This window comes from Scyliorhinus canicula, chromosome 13 (genome assembly GCF_902713615.1).
Source record: "Scyliorhinus canicula chromosome 13, sScyCan1.1, whole genome shotgun sequence".
In the NCBI taxonomy this organism is placed as follows: domain Eukaryota; kingdom Metazoa; phylum Chordata; class Chondrichthyes; order Carcharhiniformes; family Scyliorhinidae; genus Scyliorhinus; species Scyliorhinus canicula.
In genome coordinates, this window is record NC_052158.1 from 46,082,961 (window position 1) to 46,103,067 (window position 20,107).

At 49.7% G+C, this 20,107-nt stretch overlaps 3 protein-coding genes across 3 annotated transcripts in view; 1 reads left to right on the forward strand and 2 right to left on the reverse strand.

The window, feature by feature from the left end:
- Positions 1-6,976, reverse strand: part of LOC119975589 (zinc finger protein 91-like) — a 125,568-nt gene extending 118,592 nt beyond the window's left edge. The window contains exons 1-3 of the mRNA XM_038815375.1: positions 6,705-6,976; positions 4,257-5,447; positions 4,034-4,152 (exon numbers count right to left, since the gene is read on the reverse strand). Coding sequence (XP_038671303.1) covers positions 4,034-4,152; positions 4,257-5,111 — 974 coding nt within the window. The 5' untranslated portion in view covers positions 5,112-5,447; positions 6,705-6,976. The remainder of the gene's footprint in view (positions 1-4,033; positions 4,153-4,256; positions 5,448-6,704) is intronic.
- Positions 1-20,107, reverse strand: part of LOC119975587 — a 639,245-nt gene that overhangs the window by 559,249 nt on the left and 59,889 nt on the right. The window lies entirely within an intron of this gene.
- LOC119976646 (zinc finger protein 2-like) overlaps positions 1-20,107 on the forward strand; it is a 482,048-nt gene that overhangs the window by 184,950 nt on the left and 276,991 nt on the right. The gene's annotated exons all lie outside the window — the stretch shown is intronic.

Below are 20,107 nucleotides of genomic sequence, written 5' to 3' on the forward strand. Positions count from 1 at the left end.
AAGTTCAAGAGGAAGAAGATCAATGTCTCAGCCCTAACACACCCTGATCAAAGAGAGGAATTCTAGGAGCAGCTCACAACCAATCTGGGAAATCTTTACATTTCCAACTCGATTGCTGAACAGCGGGATGAAAATAAAGTCAGCTGTACCCAGACCATAATAATAATCTTTATTAGTGTCACAAGTAGGCTTACATTAACACCAATGAAGTTACTGTGAAAATTGGGTTTGAGCATCATCATCACCAGGAGTGGCTCGACGAACATTTAAAAAATATATACTTTTATTGAGTTCTCATATGTGGTATCCAATAATTTACTAAACAATGCAAAACCAACACATATATGCACAATTGAAGAGGACCCTAACAAAAACTGTGGCCGTGACCCCTCCCCCGGCGAACAGGCGTATTTTACTTACATTTTTGACGTGGCCAACATGGCCAAGACACGTTTCTACACTCACTTATGTACAGTTTGTTTCGGGTCTTAGCTGGCCTACAAGCCAGCCTTCTGAGGCATTATCCCTCCTGCTTCTCCCTTGCGTTCCACTTGTGTGTGTTCGCCCTCCCTCCTCATTTCTTCTCCCTCCTCCTCCCACCCTAAGACTCCCTCTGGCTCTCGTCTTTCTTTCCCTCTATTCCGTGGCTAGTTCCATATTTCTCCCCCCACCCTGTACTTTATTGGTTGCTGGCTACGAACACATCTTGAAACAAGTTGATGAACAGTTTTCACGTCCTGTGGAGGCTTTTTTCCGATCCAGGGTGTGAATTTTATTTTCTCCAGCCTGAGAAGTTCCACCAGGTCAGACAGCTCGTCCACAGACTTGCGTGCTGCTGCCGATTGTCAGTCAAGCAGGATTCTCCGGTGATCAGGAGGCAACGGTAAGGGTGTCAGCCCCCAACTCCCTATGAAGATCTCTGGCTGATCTGATATCGCAAAGACTGCCACTTTTGGGCACAGGTCTACCCTCATAACCGTGGACATGGCCTCAAAGGATGTCCAGTACCCAACAAGTCTGGGGCCAAAACATGTGAGTGTGGTTGCTGGACCTCCCTAACACCGCTCACATATGTCCTCCACCTCCGGGGAGAACCCACTCATTGGAGTTCTGGTTAGGTGGGCTCTGCGTACTACCTTTTGCTGCATTAGGCTCAGACCTGCGCACGTGGAGGTGAATCTTTCCCTGTTCAGTGCTTCGATCCAGCGTCCTCCCCCTATCTCCATGCCTAGTTCCCCTTCCCATTTTTTCCTTGTCTCGTACAGGGATGAGCATATCTCCTCCAACAGTTGGATTGACAAACATGATGCTGAAATATGTGACTTCTGAAACACAAAATGATCGGCCTTCATTATCTGGTAGAACAACCCAAGGTCACAACTCAAAAGGCAGCATTTCAACTGCTCAATACTGACCCCCAAAAATGTATCCAGAAGAGAGATTGAAATGTTTCCCTCTTGTCCAGAGCAGGGAAAATCCTGACACACGTTCTCCTGAATCATTTTCCTGTGGTTGAGGGAATCGTCCCAGAGACACAGTGACATCCCCTCCCCATATTCCCTTCTCTGTCTCTGTGTTCATTTTTTCCCGATATTACGATCCAGAGCAGACCCCAACAGTGGCTAGGATACTGGACTGAAATCCCAATATTTTAGTTTATATTGTAAGACTGTGCGGAAAGAATACTTTCCTCGAGAAGTGATTTCACAAAGAAATAGAGATTTGGTATTTTAAAACAAAACTTTAGAATTAGCACAATATTAAACTCTTTAACATCACATCCAAAAATAGATTACAATTACCCTTTAAACAATAAAATTAAAGAGATTAACGTAGGTGAGAGGAGGTTCTGAGAGGTCTGGCTTGCTTAAAAGTAGACAAATCTCTAGAACCAGAGGAAATGTATCCCAGGCGGTTGAGTGAGGCAAGGGAGGAAATAATGGGCACTGGTAATAATTTTCAATTCCTCTTCCAGAGAATAGGTGGGGGAGGACTGGAGAATAGCCAACATGGTATCATTATTCAAGAATGGAGGAAGGGATAAACCAGGAAACCATTAGCCCAGGCTTTTTACTCTGGTCAATTTCACCTCTGGCTCCTAAACGCTTTCTGGTCTTGAAAAACAAGATTATTTTAAAAGCATGACCCGAGCTTTCCTCACCTCCCACTAAGGGGGCTACAGGATAAGGTATTGTCTAAAACAGGGGTTGGGGAGGGGAGGATCTCGGAAATATACAAAGAACTGATGGAGTGGGAAGCTGTCCCAATTGGGGAGGTGAAGAGGAAGAGGAAGTGGAAGGAAGAGCTGGGAGGGGAGTTGGAAGTCAGGTTGTGGGAGAAGGCCCTCAGGAGAGTCAATTCATCCTTGTCGTGTGCCAGGCTTAGCTTGATCCAGTTCAAGGTGGTCCGCGGCTCATATGACTGTGGCTCGGATGAGTAGGTTTCTAAAGAGATGGAAGTTGGGGGCGGGGGGGGGGGGGGGGGGGGGGGTCCTGCGCATCATGTACACATGTTCTTGGGATGTCCGAGGGTGAGGGGACTCTGGCAGGGATTTTCAGAGGTCCTGGAAGGGACGGTGACTCCGAGTCCAGAGATGGCAATAGTTATTTGGAGTGTTGGAAGATCCAAGATCCCGGCGGGGGGGGGGGGGGGGGGGGGGGGGGGGGGCAGAGAGAGCCGACGTTTTAGCCTTTGCCTCCCTGGTGGCCCGGAGAAGGATTTTGCTGGGATGGAGGGATTCGGAGTCTCCAAAGTTAGGGGTGTGGGTCAGCGACATGGCAGGGTTTCTTGAGCTGGAGGAAATTAAGTTTGCCGAAGGGGTTTGTTACAGGGGTTCACTCGGAGGTGGCAGCCGTTCATCGACTTCTTCAAGCAAAATTGACCATCAGCGGGGGGGAATAAGGGGAGGCATGGAAGGGAAGGATAAGGGCAGGGAATCTAATGTTTGGGTAGTTAAGGTTCAGGGATGGGGGAGTTGGGTGTGTTATTGCGGGGTTCATGTGTGTTGGATCTCTCTGTTTAAAATGTTAAAATTATAAATGCCTCAATAAAATATTTTCTAAAAAAAAAGCATGACTGCTGCAGTCAAATACGCCCGAACCCCGGCTTTTAACCCTTAAATTGCCAAATGTTTATAATCCAATATATCTAAACTGGTTATGTCTCCATTAAATACTTTGGATTGTTTGCCCATATTAAAGTGTTCTATGAATACAAGCTGTTGTCCTCTCACATTCCCTTCAATCCTCAAGGTACTGACCTGGAGTACAGATGTGGACATTGATTGTCCTCTCGTGCTCTGTTTGAGTGACCATTAGGGTGTTGATCCAGACAGTGAATGTTGAGAGACAATGGAGGCTGTCACAGCCGAGACACATCCTGCCCCCACCCTGATTTCCCAGTTGGACTCGCTGATGAGGAACAGGATTTCTGGCTGATTCTCTCCCTCCATAGATCAGAGATGCTGAGGCTAATTGAAGTCCCTCCATTACTACCCCAGGAATGGCTCCTTCCCCAGTTGCTTAGATCAGAAGCTGAAGCCTTTCTAACCACTGAGTATCTGATTGTCTTCTTGGTCAGAGTGAGAGTCAGTGAGTGACTTGTCCCTGACACTGCACTGAAAGGAGCTGAGTTTATCCATCAGCTTTCATACAGATTTGTGTCTCATTTTGGTGAAGTCAAAGGTTAAATTGGTCTTCTTGAAACGATTGGACTGATGGTGGGACAGGTTGGAGACAGACACAGCTGATACACACCATGCTTTGGACAGCTGCCCTGTGTGAGCACTGGAGGATAAACAAGACAACACTTGGTGTATAGGAAGCAGTTGAGCCAGCTCCAAATCTGTGTGGAGATGTTGGTGTTTGGCAAGAGCAGGTGAAACAATCCTGGTTGACATCACTGTTCGTCTCCTGTGTAGGTTCATTGATGTTCCAGGTGTCCAGCAACTGTGAAGGCTTCGTTACAGAAGGCTCTCCTGTGTGTTTTGATGGACCAGGATATACACAGACTGTGTCAAAGCCTTGTTACACACCTGACACCTGAACAGTTCCTCTCCAGTGTGGATCCACTGATGCTGCGGAAGATCAAAGGCGTGGGTGAATGCCTGATCACAAACACCTGAAGTATTTCTCTCCTGTATGGATCCTCTGGCTTCTCAGAATGTGAAGTTGTTATGAAAGTTTTACCACAAACTTACACTTGTGGCTCCTCCGATACAGCAGGAGATCCAATGACTTTGCCAAATATTTGTTTCACACCTTGCATAGAAACGGCTTCTCTCCTGTGTGAATGTGTTGGTGTCTCCGGAGATTCGATGGCTTCACAAAAGCTTTATCACAAACCTCACACCTGAAGGGTTTCTCCCCTGTGTGTATCCTCTGATGGGCCAAGAGGTTTGACGACCGTGTGAAAGCTTTGTCACACACCTCACATTTGAACGGCTTCTCTTCTAGGTGCACACGTTGGTGTACGTGAAGGTACGATAATTCTGGAAATGATTTAGCACACACCTCGCACATGAATGGTTTCTCCCCAGTGTGAATGCGCCGGTGTGCGCAGAGAGTCGATGACCGTGAGAATGATATGTTGCACATCTCGCATGTGAATGGTTTCTCGCCTGTGTGAATGCGTTGGTGCACACGAAGGGACTTTGACTCTGAAAACGAAATGTCACACACGTCACACGAGAATGGCTTCTCACCAGTATGAATGCGTTGGTGTCTAAGAAGGGTTGATACACGTGAGAATGATTTGCTGCACTCCTCACAAGTGAATGGTTTCTCCCCTGTGTGACTACGATGGTGTACATGTAGGGTCGTTAACTGAGAGAATGACTTGTCACACACCTCGCACGTGAATGGTTTCTCCCCTGTGTGACTCCGTTGGTGTGTGTGGAGGTTGGACAACTGCGAGAATGATTTGTCGCACATCTCACACTTGAAAGGCTTTTCACCAGTGTGAATGCGCTGGTGTTCTTGGAGAGTTGATGACCGAGGGAATGATTTACCGCACAGCTTGCACTGAAATAGTTTCACCTCCATCTGGCTCTTCAATAGATGCACCTTGCCGGTTAGGAGAACGTAAAAGCCTGTGGATCCCTCCTCATGCATCAAACAATTTCCAACCTGTAGGAATGAGTCAGTGATTCATGAGGCTCAATGAATGATTCACTTGGACCCCACTCACACTTCTTCTCAGCATCATCCTTACTGATCGCACATAGCCAAACCTTCGGAGAGGTTGGTTCTGATGGAAGGTTCCACACCACTGACCAGTTTCAGATCTGATATGTCAAAACTCCCCTGACCCGATCGATTTCCGATGGTTTCACTGCCCAACCTTCTCTTGTTGAGCAATGCTGTGAAGGGACTGGATGTCTTCCCACAGTTTGCAGTTTGTCAGGTCTATCTTCTCTCTAGACTCTGGTGCAGCACGGTGTAATCCTTCTGTAAAACAGGAAACAAAAAATGATTTTCTTCAACTCCCGCTCTTTCTTTCCTGGTCTGGATCCTCAGTTAGAGTGTTTCACAGCGAGTGTCAGTCTGCTGTCCTGTGTAGGCAATAACATTCAAGTCGTTTATTTTTCCTCACTTCTCACACACTCTCTGGTTCCAGCAGAGATACTGAATAGTGACCAAGACCTACTTTCTTTCCTCCATCCAGGCCCATCTTGCCAGGCACCGTGAGGGCAATGTAAGGAACAGTTAGGGTGATTGTAAAACAGGTTATCAATTCACAATGAGATTAAGTTGTACAGGCGAAGATTAGTTTTACCCTTAGAATATGTATCTAATATACAGGACGGCACGATGTCACAGTGTTTATCATGGCTGCCTCACAGCTCTAGGGTCCCGGGTTCAATTCTGGCTTCAGGTGACTGTCTGTGCGGAGTCTGCACTTTCTCCCCATATCTACAGCACGGTAGCACAAGTGGATGGCACCGTGGCTTCACAGCGCCATGGTCCTAGATTTGATTCCCCGCTGGATCACTGTGCGGAGTCTGCACGTTCTCCCTGTGTCTGCGTGGGTTTCCTCCGGGTTCTCCGGTTTCCTCCCACAGTCCAAAGACGTGCACGTTAGGTGGATTAGCCATGGCAAATTGCCCTTAGTGACCAAAAGGTTAGGAGGGGTTATTGGGACAGGAATAGGGTGGAAGGGTCGATGGGCCGAATGGCCTCCTGCACTGTATGTTCTATGTTCTGCGTGGGTTTCCTCCGGGTGCTCCGGTCTCCCCCCACAGTTGTGCAGGTTAGGTAGATTGGCCATGCTAAATTGCCCCTTAGTGTCCAAAAGGTTCGGTTGGATGACAGGGTGGAGGTGTAAAAAAAAAAGACTCGATGGGCCGAATGGCCTTGTAAATTCTATGCTGTAAAACATACTCAGGATAAATTTTGAAATTTCTCCTCTTGTTTTCCCAAATTATTTGAAGAAAACGCACTGGGCAAGTGCTGGAAGCTCAGGAAAATGTTGCTTCAGTGCAACTGATTGAAGGGTTCTTTCTGGTTTATCCTGGGAAATTAGACACACTGCACTCACTCAGACTGCACATCGCAAATTCAGCTCTCATACACAGCACTGGGCTAAACTATCAAATCCAAGCCCAGGCTTCTGGGAAAGACCGAGGCCTTCAGGTGAAATCTTTAAAGACATTAAAAGACATTTCAGTAAATGGTCTCTACCCTTCCCAGATAATTACACCTCACCTTCTCATATTCAGCAATGACCCATCAACAAAACTCAGCCTGTAAATCAGATGGGAAATAAACACTTAATATCCAACACAGCTCCAATCACACAGCTCAGTTCTCAGATTGACGGCACGCTCACCCAATCGTGGAGAGAGAGGACAGTAGCACCGCCCAGTTCTTCGCAGCCGCTTTCCAGACAGGTTTGGAAGAACACTACCCAATGCTTCATGTGCATGCGGCACTGGAACCTGTGCATTGAGGACATTATGGATTGGTTGGGGGAGGGAGAGGGAACGAGCCAGCCCGCGCTGCCTGATGGGGGTTGTAGTTCTGCCGCGATGCCTGATGGGAGTTGTGGTTTTGGCGCCCAGCGTTCGGAAGATGGAATGTGAGGAAGCGTGAGCCCGAGCGGCTAAATCGAATTGAAAAGCAGAGATTGACCCTTGGTAGGAACCAGAGCGATGGCGGTGGGAAGATTCACCATTGCAGCAGATTCTCTGCATACAACTGAAGAGGGAAAAGTGCCACAAGTCATAGCAGTCCCACTGACTGGACAACGCAGAATTGCAGGAGAAGGATAGTGTGGTCGGGCAAATTAAACATGCAACAGGTTTCATAGAGATATCATAGAATTTTTATCATAGAATTTGCAGTGCAGAAGGAGGCCATTCGGGCCATTGAGTCTGCACCGGCTCTTGGAAAGAGCACCCTACCCAAGGTCAACACCTCCACTTTATCCCCATAACCCAGTAACCCCACCCAACACTAAGGGCAATTTTGGACACTACGGGCAATTTATCATGGCCAATCCACCTAACCTACACATCTTTGGACTGTGGGAAGAAACCGGAGCACCCGGAGGAAACCCACGCACACACGGGGAGGATGTGCAGACTCTACACAGACAGTGACCCAAGCTGGAATCGAACCTGCGACCCTGGAGCTGTGAAGCAATTGTGCTATCCACAAGGCTACCGTGCTGCCCTTTTGTTTTGAATCATGAACTTTCTGAGCACAGCTCCTTCATCAGGTGAATAAATAGGTGGGCTCCATAAACAGATATATAGACAAAGTCAATGATGCAAGATGATACTTTGAATGCAAGTCTTTGCAGGTAATTAAGTCTTTACAGGTCCAGATGGAGCAACTGGAGAGAGGGATAATCCCAGGTTAAAGCGGTGTGAATTGTCTCAAGACAGAACAGATGATAGGATTTCACAAGTCCAAGCCAAATGATGGGGGTGAATGTAATGAGACATGAATCCAAGGACCCGGTTGAGGCTGTACTCGTGTGTGAAACTTCATGTAGTAAATGATCTGTCTGAACTGTACGCAGAACAATACTTTTCACAGTACCCCGGTACATGTGACAATAAACCAATCCAGTCCAATTAAATTATTGTTGTTTCACAGCGCCAGGGTCACGGGTTCCATTCCCGGCTTGGGTCACTGTGCAGAGTCTGCACGTTCTCCCCGTGGGTTTCCTCTGGATGCTCCGGTTTCCTCCCACAAGTCCTGAAAGACCTGCTTGTTAGGTAATTTGGGCATTCTGATTCTCCCTTCGTGTTCCCGAACAGGCGCCGGAATTTGATGACTAGGGGCTTTTCGCAGTAACTTCATTGCAGTGTTAATGTAAACCTACTTGTGACACCAATAAAAATTAAGATTATTATTCGTCATGAATGGAATCAGGCATGTGCGGATGGCCCCATAGTACTCGGCCTCCAATGGACTAGCTGGACAAGTTATTCAAAAATTCAAGCAGGCCATGAAGATGATCTTGGGAGATGCAGTTGGCACAACTTCTCTTTAGTTACTGTACGCCTCATGCCACAATGGGCATCGCACCGGCAGTTGCTAATGGGGTGATGACTCCAGACATGTCTCTGCCTCATCCTCCCCGACATCAGCGCATGGGTCCATCAGTGGCAGGGCCAATCTAAGATGGACTCTCACCACCGCCCACAAGTGTGCACCTTCACAATAGGTAGTTTACGTGAGAATCTTTGGGACCGGAGCCACATGGATCCCTGGGGTAGTGCTTCCTGCAACAGGGCCAGTCTGCTACGCGATCCAGGTACAGGGCACCAAGACACATCGCTATCTGGATCACCTCCAATTACGTGACCAGGAACCATTTGCATGAGGCCCGGATGCTCCACGCAGGATCCAGACTCCATCGCCGTACGCCCAAGACTGAGCCCTGAAGCCAGAGGAACCAGGACTCCACTCACCCGTTCCATCTCCTGTTGAATGTCAGGGCGCCGGGGGACCTGAGGCACTCGCATATCTGGCCAGCGACAGCGCATACAGCGACACAGATTCTGATATGGATATTGGACTAGCCGGGGACAGTACGCCGCACCGATTGTAGCGGCAGCCTTGCCAGCTGAGTGGTGCCAGCTACGACAATCCTCGCGGAAGGGGTGGTCATCAGTGTGCTGCACACCTCCCTGCCCAGGCCAGCTGTAGCACCCCTGGACCTCCGCCCACAACCCAAGCAGCCACGAGACACCACCTGAGGACATGGACATTTAGAACATAGAACAGTACAGCACAGAACAGGCCCTTCGGCCCTCAATGTTGTGCCGAGCCATGATCACCCTACTCAAACCCACGTATCCACCCTATACCCGTAACCCAACAACCCCCCCTTAACCTTACTTTTATTAGGACACTACGGGCAATTTAGCATGGCCAATCCACCTAACCCGCACATCTTTGGACTGTGGGAGGAAACCGGAGCACCCGGAGGAAACCCACGCACACAGGGGGAGGACGTGCAGACTCCACACAGACAGTGACCCAGCCGGGAATCGAACCTGGGACCCTGGAGCTGTGAAGCATTTATGCTAACCACCATGCTACCCTGCTGCCCCTGTTTCTCTGGACTTGGGGCGGGGAGGAGTGTTCAGAACCCCTAAGAGGACTGAACTTGTATCACATCCGATTCCCCTCCGACACATCCGATTCCCCTCCGACACCTTAGTGTATGAGCTTCCCAGGTGACTAAGGGGTGGAGCTTCCTCCCAATTGGAGGAACTCCCCATAGGATGTGCAGGTTAGGCGGATTGGCCATGATAAATTGCCCTTAGTGTCCAAAATTGCCCTTAGTGTTGGGTGGGGTTACTGGGTTATGGGGATAGGGTGGAGTTGTTGACCTTGGGTAGGGTGCTCTTTCCAAGAGCCGGTGCAGACTCGATGGGCTGAATGGCTTCCTTCTGCACTGTAAATTCTATGATATGATATAAACCCTGACCTGGGTGCAGGTCGGGGAAGGTAACCCTAGGGAATAGAGAGGAGTAATTGTATCTAGTGTTAGAATAAAGATGTTGTATCCTGTCAGCCTGGCCTATTGTGGAGTCTTTATCTCTGACGACAAGTGACCATGGAGACCTCTGCATCTGTCAGAGGAAGAAAGTCACAATTATTATGTTTTGTTGCATAAATTAACTCCCCTCCTGATGGTTTAAACCCTCAGCTGCTGACATCACCTTCACTGTGTGGTGAATGTGATTCACACCGGATTATAATCTGTATATACATGTGTCTATATTGTAAGTGCAGTTGCACTACCTGACCACCAGGGAGAGTAGCTCTGGGAATGCTCGAGAGTTGTACTGGGCTTCTCCCTTGGCTCCGTCCAGGATTCCTCCCCCAGGAGCTGCTGTATAAAGATCAGTGCCACAGGGTCAGCCGGCCAGTTCAACGCTCTGTTGTAAGTATATTACAACCACTATTCTAATCCTACAAGCACATGTCCGTAGAATTGTTGGTTCCAACAATTTAATATACTTAGGAAACAGTTGAAGAAATCATGGAAGCAGCCCTCAAGCCCGGATGCCTAGAACTCGACCCACAGGATGCAGAGTCTAAGGAAATTTTTTCCCACTGGCTGAGATGTTTTAAAGCCTACCTGGCAGTAGCCAGCACCGCTGGAACAACGGAGGAACAAAAACTCAGCCTCCTGCACGCGAGGGTAAGCCACAGAATCTCCACACAGCTAAATCCGTCCGGTTCTTACACCGCAGCGCTGGCAATATTGGACAAAATGTACGTTAGGCCCATTAACGAGGTTTATGCACACCACGTGTTTACGATTCGCCATCAACGGCCTACAGAAACGCTTGCCGAGTTTGTAAGGGAGTTAAACAATCTTTTCAATGACTGTAATTATCAAGCCGTTACCGCGGCTGAACATAGGGAGCTTGCTGTGCGGGACGTTTCGTAGCGGGCCTTAGGTCTAACTATGTGCGCCAAAGACTGCTAGAAAGGGGGCCCAGGACTTAAGACACTACTGTGGAGGCTGCTACCACTATGGAAGTTTCCTTCCGCAGCCTCACGTCGTTTCCCGCGGACCCCGCAACCTCATCGTGGACCCCTGACCAACAGTCCCTCCAGACCTGTGCCGCACGGCCCCCCGGCTACCATGCTGCCAAAGCCAGTTACTCTGCTGCCCCAGGCAGCTACTCAGCTGCCCCAGCCTGCCATTTCTGTGGCCAAAGCCAGCACCCGCGGCAGCACTGCCCAGCCCGATCCGCGACCTGCAGCAGCTGCGGGAAGAAAGGCCACTATGCCAGAGTGTGCCTCGCAAAAAGGGCCCCAGTTTTTAACTCCCCTGCAGAGAGAACAAATCGCTCTCAACACCCGTGGGGCCCGAAACGCTGCGGCCTACGCCCCCTCCCGCCACGTGCGATCCATGGGGGCCGCCATCTTGGCAAACCCCCACCATGCGGCCGGCCACGTGCGACTCATGGGGGCCGCCATCTTCCTCGCCGCTCACCACATGCGATCCACGGGCCCCATCTGCATCGGCATGCTCAGAAAGCTCATCTGAAGAATACGACTTCCTCGGGCACTCACCACGCGGCCCGCAACTCAACACGGTCACCCTGGATCAATCCCGTCCCAAGCACCTACGAAGTTCGATGGCGGAGGTCCAGATCAACGGGTACAGCATGCCATTTTGACTCCGGGAGCACCGAGAGCTTTATACATCCAGAGCTGGTAAGACGCTGTTCGCTTTCTATTTTTCCGGTAAGCCAAACTATCGCCCTCGCTTCGGGCTCCCACTCAGTCCAAATCCAAGGATGCACCGTCGCTATGCTCACAATTCGAGGCGCTAGCTATTCTAAATTTAAACATTATGTCCTGCCCGACCTCTGCGCGCCACTCTTATTAGGCCTGGATTTCCAGTGCAACCTCAAGAGCCTCACCCTCAGCTTCGGCGGGCCCCTGCCCCCACTCACTGTCTGCTACCTAGCCATGCTGCGCATCTCCCCCCCTCCTCTCTTCGCCAATCTCACTCCAGGTTGCAAACCAGTAGCTACTCGCAGCAGGCGATACAGCCTACAGGATAGAGTTTTTATCCGATTGGAGGTCCGACGGCTGCTCAGTGAGGGGATCATAGTGGCCAGTAATAGTCCCTGGAGAGCTCAGGTGGTGATCGTCAAGACCGGGGGGACATTTTGCATGATCGTCGACTATAGCTAGACCATAAATCGCTTTACGCTCCTAGACGCGTATCCCCTCCCCAGAATTGCAGACATGGTTAATCAGATCGCCCAATTTTCCACGGTGGATCTGAAGTCTGCATACCACCAGCTCCCAATCCGCCCGGAGGACCGCCACTACACAGCGTTCGAGGCCGATGGCCGCCTCTTCCATTTCCTCCGGGTTCCCTTCGGCGTCACCAACGGGGTTTCGGTGTTCCAACGAGCAATGGACCGAATGGTACACCAGTACGGGCTGCGGTCCACGTTTCCGTATCTGGACAATGTTACCATCTGCAGCTATGACCAGCAGGACCATGACGCCAACCTCCACCGTTTTCTCCAAACGGCACAGAAATGGAATCTCACTTATAACAAGGAGAAATGCGTTTTCTGCACAAACAGACTGGCCATCCTCGGCTACTTCGTGGAGAACGGAGTCCCCTCTTACTCCCCCTCCCTCATTGCCCCAAGGCCCTCAAACGGTGCTTTGGGTTCTTTTCATACTAAGCCCGGTGGGTCCCCCAATATGCGGACAAAGCCCGCCCACTCTTTAAGGCCACACAATTTCCCCTGTCAGCTGAGGCACGGCAGGCCTTCAGCTGCATCAAGGAGGACATCGCCAAAGCAGCCATGCAGGCGGTGGATGAATCCACTCCCTTGCAGGTTGAGAGCGACGCCTCAGAGGTAGCTTTAGCAGCCACTTTAAATCAGGCAGGGAGGCCCGTTGCATTTTTCCCCCATACCCTATCTGCTTCAGAACTCCGACACTCTTCAGTCGAGAAGGAAGCACAAGCCATCGTGGAGGCTGTTCGTCACTGGAGGCACTACCTCGCAGGTAGGAGGTTCACTCTCATCACCGACCACAATCGGTTGCCTTTATGTTTGACAACTCGCAAAGGGGCAAAATAAAAAATGATAAAATCCTTCGGTGGAGGATCGAACTCTCCACCTATAGTTACGATATTAAATATCGACCGGGGAAGCTCAACGAGCCCTCGGAAGCCCTATCCCGCGGGATATGCGCCAGCACGCAGATCAGCCGTCTGAAAGCCATCCACGTGGACCTCTGCCATCCAGGGGTCACCCGGCTCGCCCACTACATCAGAGCCCAAAACCTTCCTTTCTCCAATGAGGAGGTAAAAGCGGTCACCAGCCAACCGCAATTCTATAGACCAGACAGGGCCCACCTGGTCAAGGCTTCTAGGCCCTTTGAACGCCTTGCGATCGATTTCAAAGGGGCACTCCCCTCCACTAGAAGAACATTTATTTCCTCAACATCATTGACGAGTTCTCCCGATTCCCTTTTGCCATTCCATGCCCTGATATGACCTCCCACACAGTCATTAGGGCCCTGCATAGTGTCTTCACCCTGTTCGGTTTCCCCAGCTACGTGCACAGCGACCGGGGTGAACGACGAGCTGCGTCAGTACCTGCTCGACAAGTGCATCACCTCGAGCAGGACTACCAGCTACAAACCCGGGGGAACGGACAGGTGGAGAGGGAGAACGCGACGGTCTGGAAGACCGTTCTGCTGACCCTCCGGTCTAGAAAACTCCAAGTCTCCCAATGGCAAGAAGTCCTCCCAGACGCGCTCCACGCTATCAGATCCCTCCTCTGTAAAGCTACAAATCAAACCCCTCACGAGCGACTCTTCATTTTTTCTAGGGGCACTACCACGGAAGTCTCACTTCCGGCGTGGCTGAGGACACCAGGCCCGGTCCTCCTGAGGAAGCACGTCAGGGGGCACAAAACTGACCCCCTTGTTGAAAAGGTGCGCCACCTCCATTCCAACCCCCAGTACGCATCTGTGGAGTTCCCGGACGGTCGCCAGGACACAGTATCCCTTCGGGACCTGGCACCCGCTGGATTCAACCCCCCCCCACCCCACTGAATCCTGTTACCCCGTTCCCTATGCTGCCGCCCCCTCGCACCCCCGATTCCGCAAGCTCACCCCACCGGTTCCACGCGCCAGAACCAGCCCGCCCCCAGACTCCGGTCGAGCCAGAGGTGTATAAAGTTCGGACGAGACCCGCCCCGGAGTCTGCCATCGTACCCCAGCTCTCAACACCCACCCAGCCACCACAAGAGGCTGCAACCCCGGTGCTCCGCAGATCGAAAAGAACAATTCGTCCACCGGACAGACTCTGTGAGCCACCACCCCCGCTGGACTCGGGTGAATGTGATTCACACCGGATTATAATCTGTATATACATGTGTCTATATTGTAAGTGCAGTTGCACTACCTGACCAACAGGGGGAGTAGCTCTGGGAATGCTCGAGAGTTGTACTGGGCTGCTCCCTTGGCTCCGCCCAGGACTCCTCCCCGGGAGCTGCTGTATAAAGATAAGTGCCACAGGGTCAGCCGGCCAGTTCACCGAAAGTTCAACGGCTAACAGGCTGGCTCTGTTGTAAGTATATTAAAACCGCTATTCTAATCCTACAAGCACGTGTCCGTAGAATTGTTGGTTCCAACACACTGGCTAATCCCCACTGGCTAACTGATAGAAGAGTTGGGATAAGAGGGGCATTTTCAGGATGGCAGCTGTAACTAGTGAAGTGCCACCTGAATCAGTTCTGGAGCCACAATTATTCTCAATATATATTAATGACTTGGTTGAGGGAAGTGAATGTATTATTTTTTTTAAATATTTAGAGTACCCAATTTTTTTTTCCCAATTAAGGGCAATTTAGCATCTAACTCGCACATCTTTTTGGGTTGTGGGGGTGAAACTCACGCAGACATGGGGAGAATGTACAAACTCCACATGGACAGTGACCCAGGGCCGGGATTCGAACCCGGGTCCTGAGCGCTGTAGTCCCAGTGCTAACCACTGCGCCGCCGTGCTGCCCTAAGTGAATGTATTATTGCCAAGTTTGCGGATAGCACAAAAACGGGTTAAATGAGTCTTGGCAGATGGAATATGATGTAGGAAGATGTGAAGTTATGCACTTTGGTAGGAAGTATAAGGGAGCTGAATATTATTTAAATGGAGAAAAACTGCAGAAAACTGAATACAGAGGGGTTTGGGGTCCCTATGCGTAAATGACAAAAAGCTAGCATGCAAGGACAGCAGGTAATTGGGGGAAGGCAAATGCAATGTTAGCCTATGGATGGAATATAAAATGAATGGAGTATAAAATTGCTAAAACCATACAAGGTAGTAGTTACACCACACCTGGAATACTATGAACAGTTTTAGTCCAGTTATTTAAGGAAATATATACTGGCATTCATAGAATTTACAGTGCAGAAGAAGGCCATTCGGCCCTTCGAGTCTGCACCGGCTCTTGGAAAGAGCACCCTACCCAAGGTCAACACCTCCACCCTATCCCCATAACCCAGTAACCCCACCCAACACTAAGGGCAATTTTGGACACTAAGGGCAATTTATCATGGCCAATCCACTTAACCTGCACATCTTTGTGACTGTGGGAGGAAACCGGAGCACCCGGAGGAAACCCACGCACACACGGGGAGGATGTGCAGACTCCGCACAGACTACCGTGCTGCCCACATTTGAGGCAGTCCAGAGAAGGTTTACGAGGTTGATTGCAGATATGGAGGGGTTTTCTAATGAGAAGAGTTTGAGTAGATTGGGCCTGTATTCATTGGAGTTTGGAAGAATGAGAGGTGACCTTATTGAGTCATACACGATTCTCAAGGAGCTTGACAGGGTAATGAGTCATTGTTTCCCCTTGTAGGGGAGTCGAGGACCACAGGGCATTATATCAGAGTAAGGGATCGCTCATTGAGACAGAGGTGAGGAGGAGTTTACATAGAACATAGAACGATACAGCGCAGTACAGGCCCTTCGGCCCTCGATGTTGCACCGACATGGAAAAAAAACTAAAGGCCATCTAACCTACACTATGCCCTTATCATCCATATGTTTATCCAATAAATTTTTAAATGCCCTCAATGTTGGCGAGTTCACTACTGTTGCAGGTAGGGCATTCCACGGCCTCACCACTCTTTGCGTAAAAAACCCACCTCTGACCTATATCTATTACCCCTCAATTTAAGGCTATGTCCCCTCGTGCTAGCCACCTCCATCCGCGGGAGAAGGCTCTCGCTGTCCACCCTATCTAACCCTCTGATCATTTTGTATGCCTCTATTAAGTCACCTCTTAACCTTCTTCTCTCTAACGAAAACAACCTCAAGTCCATCAGCCTTTCCTCATATGATTTTCCCTCCATACCAGGCAACATCCTGGTAAATCTCCTCTGCACCCGTTCCAAAGCTTCCACGTCCTTCCTATAATGAGGCGACCAGAACTGTACGCAATACTCCAAATGCGGCCGTACTAGAGTTTTGTACAACTGCAACATGACCTCATGGCTCCGGAACTCAATCCCTCTACCAATAAAGGCCAACACACCATAGGCCTTCTTCACAACCCTATCAACCTGGGTGGCAACTTTCAGGGATCTATGTACATGGACACCGAGATCCCTCTGCTCATCCACACTACCAAGAATTTTACCATTAGCCAAATATTCCGCATTCCTGTTATTCTTTCCAAAGTGAATCACCTCACACTTCTCCACATTAAACTCCATTTGCCACCTCTCAGCCCAGCTCTGCAGCTTATCTATGTCCCTCTGTAACCTGCAACATCCTTCCGCACTGTCTACAACTCCACCGACTTTAGTGTCGTCTGCAAATTTACTCACCCATCCTTCTGCGCCCTCCTCTAGGTCATTTATAAAAATGACAAACAGCAACGGCCCCAGAACAGATCCTTGTGGTACGCCACTCGTAACTGAACTCCATTCTGAACATTTCCCATCAACTACCACTCTCTGTCTTCTTTCAACTAGCCAATTTCTGATCCACATCTCTAAATCACCCTCAATCCCCAGCCTCCGTATCTTCTGCAATAGCCGACCGTGGGGAACCCTATCAAACGCTTTACTGAAATCCATATACACCACATCAACTGCTCTACCCTCGTCTACCTGTTCAGTCACCTTCTCAAAGAACTCGATAAGGTTTGTGAGGCATGACCTACCCTTCACAAAACCATGCTGACTATCCCTAATCATATTATTCCTATCTAGATGATTATAAATCGTATCTTTTATAATCCTCTCCAAGACCTTACCCACCACAGACGTTAGGCTCACCGGCCTATAGTTACCGGGGTTATCTCTACTCCCCTTCTTGAACAAAGGGACCACATTTGCTATCCTCCAGTCCTCTGGCACTATTCCTGTAGCCAATGATGACCTAAAAATCAAAGCCAAAGGCTCAGCAATCTCTTCCCTGGCTTCCCAGAGAATCCTAGGATAAATCCCATCCGGCCCCGGGGACGTATCTATTTTCACCTTGTCCAGAATTGCCAACACTTCTTCCCTACGCACCTCAATGCCATCTATTCTAATAGCCTGGGTCTCAGCATTCTCCTCCACAATATTATCTTTTTCTTGAGTGAATACTGACGAAAAGTATTCATTTAGTATCTCGCTTATCTCCTCAGCCTCCACACACAACTTCCCACCACTGTCCTTGACTGGCCCTACTCTTACCCTAGTCATTCTTTTATTCCTTACATACCTATAGAAAGCTTTTGGGTTTTCCTCGATCCTACCTGCCAAAGACTTCTCATGTCCCCTCCTTGCTCGTCTCAGCTCTCTCTTTAGATCCTTCCTCGCTGCCTTGTAACTATCAAGCGCCCCAACTGAAACTTCATGCCTCATCTTCACATAGGCCTCCTTCTTCCTCTTAACAAGAGATTCCACTTCTTTGGTAAACCACGGTTCCCTCGCTCGACCCCTTCCTCCCTGCCTGACTGGTACGTACTTATCAAGAACATGCAATAGCTGTTCCTTGAACAAGCTCCACATATCCAGTGTGCCCAACCCTTGCAGCCTACCTCTCCAACCAACACATCCTAAGTCATGTCTAATGGCATCATAATTGCCCTTCCCCCAGCTATAACTCTTGCCCTGCGGGGTATACTTATCCCTTTCCATCACTAACGTAAAAGTCACCGAATTGTGGTCACTGTTTCCAAAGTGCTCACCTACCTCCAGATCTAACACCTGGCCTGGTTCATTACCCAAAACCAAATCCAATGTGGCCTCGCCTCTTGTTGGCCTGTCAACATATTGTGTCAGGAAACCCTCCTGCACACATTGTACAAAGAACGACCCATCTAATGTACTCGAACTATATCTTTTCCAGTCAATATTTGGAAAGTTAAAGTCTCCCATAACAACTACCCTGTTACTTTCGCTCTTTTCCAGAATCATCTTCGCCATCCTTTCCTCTACATCCCTAGAACTATTAGGTGGCCTATAGAAAACTCCCAACAGGGTGACCTCTCCTTTCCTGTTTCTAACCTCAGCCCATACTACCTCAGAAGAAGAGTCCCCATCTAGCATCCTTTCCGCCACCGTAATACTGTCCTTGACTAGCAGCGCCACACCTCCCCCTCTTTTGCCCCCTTCTCTGAGCTTACTAAAACACCTAAACCCCGGAACCTGCAACAACCATTCCTGTCCCTGCTCTATCCATGTCTCTGAAATGGCCACAACGTCGAAGTCCCAGGTACCAACCCATGCTGCCAATTCCCCTACCTTATTTCGTATACTCCTGGCATTGAAGTAGACACACTTCAAACCACCTACCTGAACACTGGCACCCTCCTGCGAAGTCAAATCTGTGCTCCTGACCTCTATACTCTCAATCTCCCGTACCCCAAAACTACAATCCAGGTTCCCATGCCCCTGCTGAATTAGTTTTAACCCCCCCAAAGAGCACTAACAAATCTCCCCCCCAGGATATTGGTGCCCCTCAGGTTCAGATGTAGACCATCCTGTCTATAGAGGTCCCACCTTCCCCAGAAAGAGCCCCAGTTATCCAGAAATCTGAATCCCTCCCGCCTGCACCATCCCTGTAGCCACGTGTTTAATTGCTCTCTCTCCCTATTCCTCATCTCACTATCACGTGGCACGGGCAACAACCCAGAGATAACAACTCTGTTTGTTCTCGCTCTGAGCTTCCATCCTAGCTCCCTAAAGGCCTGCCTGACATCCTTGTCCCCTTTCCTACCTATGTCGTTAGTGCCAATGTGGACTACGACTTGGGGCTGCTCCCCCTCCCCCTTAAGGACCCGGAAAACACGATCCGAGACATCACTTACCCTTGCACCTGGGAGGCAACATACCAAACGTGAGTCTCTCTCGCTCCCACAAAATCTCCTATCTGTGCCCCTGACTATTGAGTCCCCAATTACTAATGTTCTACTCCTTTCCCCCCTTCCTTTCTGAGCAACAGGGACAGACTCCGTGCCAGAGGCCTGTACCCCATGGCTTACCCCTGGTAAGTCGTCCCCCCCACAAGTATCCAAAACGGTATACTTGTTACTCAGGGGAACGACCGCAGGGGGTCCCTGCACTGACTGCTTCTTCCCAGTCCCTCTTACAGTTACCCATCTATCTCCTGTCTTTGGTGTAACTACTTCCCTGAAGCTCCTATCTATGACCCCCTCTGCCTCCCGAATGATCCGAAGTTCATCCAGCTCAAGCTCCAGGTCCCTAACACGGTTTTTGAGGAGCTGGAGTTGGGTGCACTTCCCACAGATGAAATCAGCAGGGACACTGACGGCGTCCCTCACCTCAAACATTCTGCAGGAGGAGCATTGTACTGCCTTCCCTGACATCACCTCTAGATTAAAAAAAAACAAGAAAAAGAAAAAGAAAGGAAGAGCTTACCTGATGTTACCTCAAACCCTGCTCCCGCTGAAAGTTAAGCAAATTTAAAGGCACTCACTCACCTTCACGACAGGCCCCTGCTCCCGCTTCCCAACCACCGTGGGGTGGGGGGGTTGGTTAGAGGAGTAGGTAGGGTGGGAAACACTCACAAAGTGTTTCGGGTTTAACTGTCACTTGCCAACAGCCCCTCCACAAACCACCTT